Source organism: Engraulis encrasicolus, chromosome 4, assembly GCF_034702125.1.
Source record: "Engraulis encrasicolus isolate BLACKSEA-1 chromosome 4, IST_EnEncr_1.0, whole genome shotgun sequence".
Taxonomy (NCBI): domain Eukaryota; kingdom Metazoa; phylum Chordata; class Actinopteri; order Clupeiformes; family Engraulidae; genus Engraulis; species Engraulis encrasicolus.
In genome coordinates, this window is record NC_085860.1 from 10,933,215 (window position 1) to 10,935,771 (window position 2,557).

The following is a 2,557-nucleotide window of genomic DNA, read 5'->3' on the forward strand; positions in this document are numbered from 1 at the left end:
TCACAGGCTCTCCCTGACTATGACGTACTTGACGAGTCTCATGGAGCGCCTCTTGCCCCTCCCGGCCGTCCTGTAGCGCCCCTTCTTCCTCCTGCGCCCCCGCCAGCTGACGGCCACCACCACGCCGCAGCAGCACCCCACCAGCACGGCCGAGCACGTCGCCACGGCTACCAGCAGGGTGTTGGCGGCCAGGTACCACATGGGAGACAAGTCCTCGGGTTGCGGAACCTCGGGGGTTCCGGCCGTGTGGTTCCGGCTGACATAGCCCTTTGTATCGTTGGGGTACAGCTGCCCGCCGCTCTCCACGTTCGCAGGAGCTGCCACTGTGGTCAGGTTTCTGGTCCCAGTAAACAGCGGTGATTTTTGGATGGGGGTGGTGGTTGTTTGGGAGAGGGGGGTACCAGGAGCTTCTGGAGTGGTGTGGTGGTGGTGGGGCATAGTGGGAGTTGTGTGCTGGCGTAGTTGACTTGCGTGCAGGGAAGCTGGCGTTCTGTGTGGAGGAGACACAGAAGTGGTTTGCTGGAAAGGCGTCAGTGTGCTCTGTGAAACCGGAGTATTGTGTGGTGGTCTGGACTTGGTCTGCCGCAGTGAGGTGAATGGATTTCGTGATGAGGTTACTCTTTGGGAAACAGGCATCCCATGCAGAGGTATTGGAGCACTATTGGAAGACGTTGAGCTTGAAAGTTGAGGGGCGGTCTGGCCAGGGGAGGTGGCACGGGCACTGCTCTTGCCTGGGGATGTGGCGCCCATGGTGGTGGTTGGCTCCTGTGTGGATCTTGTTGGACTTGTGGAGGTGAGGGGGAGCTTTGTGGAGGTCTTAGGGGAATGTGTTGTTGGCCATTTCACTGGTGCAGGGGTGAGGGGAGGGGGCTGGATGGCAGGCACTGCGGGGCGGTTGAACTGGCGCTTGTCGGAGACCACCACCGGCTCCGAGCCGTTCAGTCTGGAGGAGGCCATGTGGGGCCACAGACGCACGTTAGGACTGAAGGACTTGCCAAACACCAAGAGGTCGGGATCCACACCTACGACACAATAAACACAATACACATAATAAATAAACAATACGACACAATACACATTAATACACATGGCAGCTTCACAAGGTACATTAACATGTGCTGGATCTCAAATGGCACACTTGTGCCATACGCCATACCCACCGATGAACACTAAAGTGCACAAGTGCACCATTTGAGATTCAGCAATGGACACATATTCACATGGTTTATGCAACACACAATAAAGAAGCTTTATGCAATTCAGAAACCAAACCAAATAATGGCCCAGTCCCTCAGGGCACTGCACTGTCGCAGGGGACCCGGGTTCATACATGAGATGTACAAAGTGATTCAATGGTTATACTGTACAAGATTTCTTTATGAGGAGAATAAGAAACAGGCCACTTTTATAGGCCTATCCTGTGTGGAATGTGCCATATGGCATTCAGATACACCAACATACACATTCCATCTATGGTGTTTACAGTCTGATTCAATTTATTGGCACTGATTATGTAATGTGTACGTATTATAATTAAAATATATAGCCTAGTATTAGCGCCATGTAATACTGGTCAAAAACAAATATGAAACATTTAAGTTTCATGGATTTCTTTTTCATATGGCATCTTTAGAAACAAAACGGTGTATGCGTGGAGCCAGTAGTGAGAATGCCAGTTGCAATCACAGCCATTCACTGCGCAAAACTCACCTTTTGTGACATTGTACAAAATGGCATTGCGCCTTTGTCGGAGGATGCAGCATTCTAACGAGGGACAGTGAAGGTGAAAGCAGTTGACCTCCTCCCGAGATGTATTGTAGTGGAAGACGGCCAGGTTACAGGAGACTGCCACGTGCAGGACACATGCAGGTATGCATAAAACAGGGTAAAAAAAAAAATCTAACGCATTCAGAGTTCTGAGACAATACATTGGAATATCAGTTGGATAGGGTAGGCTGAAAATCAGTCACCACAACGTAAACAAAACAACACTGGTATGAGACGCATCAGTCCAAACTTCTGTCATACACATTTATCAAAGTCAAAAGTCATGGAACAAAGGCGCATAGCCTGCATTTTGTTATACCGCAACATATCTGTAACCAGCCTACTTTAAACGTAACTTACAATTTCGCGTGAGGCAACAACTTCTGCTGCATTTCAGCGCTGTGTCCTCTTGGTACGTCTTGAGAAGTTGTGCACCTCTTCTTTGGGACTCGTCTACATCGATGAAAAGACCCGGGAAACGCTTAATCCAACAGTTTTTGTAATATGAGGTCGGGGAGCACTTTGTTTCCGTGTATGCAATCAAACTCAGAATTGTGAATAAACTCCATGTAACAGTCATTGCGCGCGATTAAACGAACTCCACCGTCATTTTAGAAGTTTGACCTTAATTTGTACATGACCATTTCTATCCGCTGACGAGTTTTGGTGGTTCGTTAAGAGGTTCCCTGCTGTGCTGATCCTCCACACAGGTGCGTAACTAGTTATCATACCTGTAAGGAATGTAGGCTACCTCTGACAGCTCTGGGTATCTTATGTTTTCTCTCCACCC

General features: G+C 49.2%; 1 protein-coding gene across 1 annotated transcript; it reads right to left on the bottom strand.

Annotated features, from left to right (window-relative positions):
* On the bottom strand, positions 1-2,347 carry LOC134447073 (MANSC domain-containing protein 4-like). The gene is made up of 3 exons (XM_063196359.1): positions 2,128-2,347; positions 1,711-1,845; positions 1-1,022 (listed from the first exon to the last, which is right to left on the bottom strand). Exons 1-3 carry the CDS (start codon positions 2,345-2,347, stop codon positions 1-3), a joined length of 1,377 nt encoding a protein of 458 aa, XP_063052429.1.
* Between the last annotated feature and the right edge of the window lie 210 nt (positions 2,348-2,557).

Bases quoted from the DNA above. Each gene is read 5' to 3' on its own strand.
- LOC134447073 (XM_063196359.1), bottom strand. From the start codon at position 2,347: ATGACTGTTACATGGAGTTTATTCACAATTCTGAGTTTGATTGCATAC. The intron at 1,846-2,127 runs GTAAGTTACGTT...TGCACGTGGCAG, and splicing joins TTGTTGCCTCACGCGAAATT to TCTCCTGTAACCTGGCCGTC. The intron at 1,023-1,710 runs GTGAGTTTTGCG...ATTGTGTCGTAG, and splicing joins TTTGTACAATGTCACAAAAG to GTGTGGATCCCGACCTCTTG.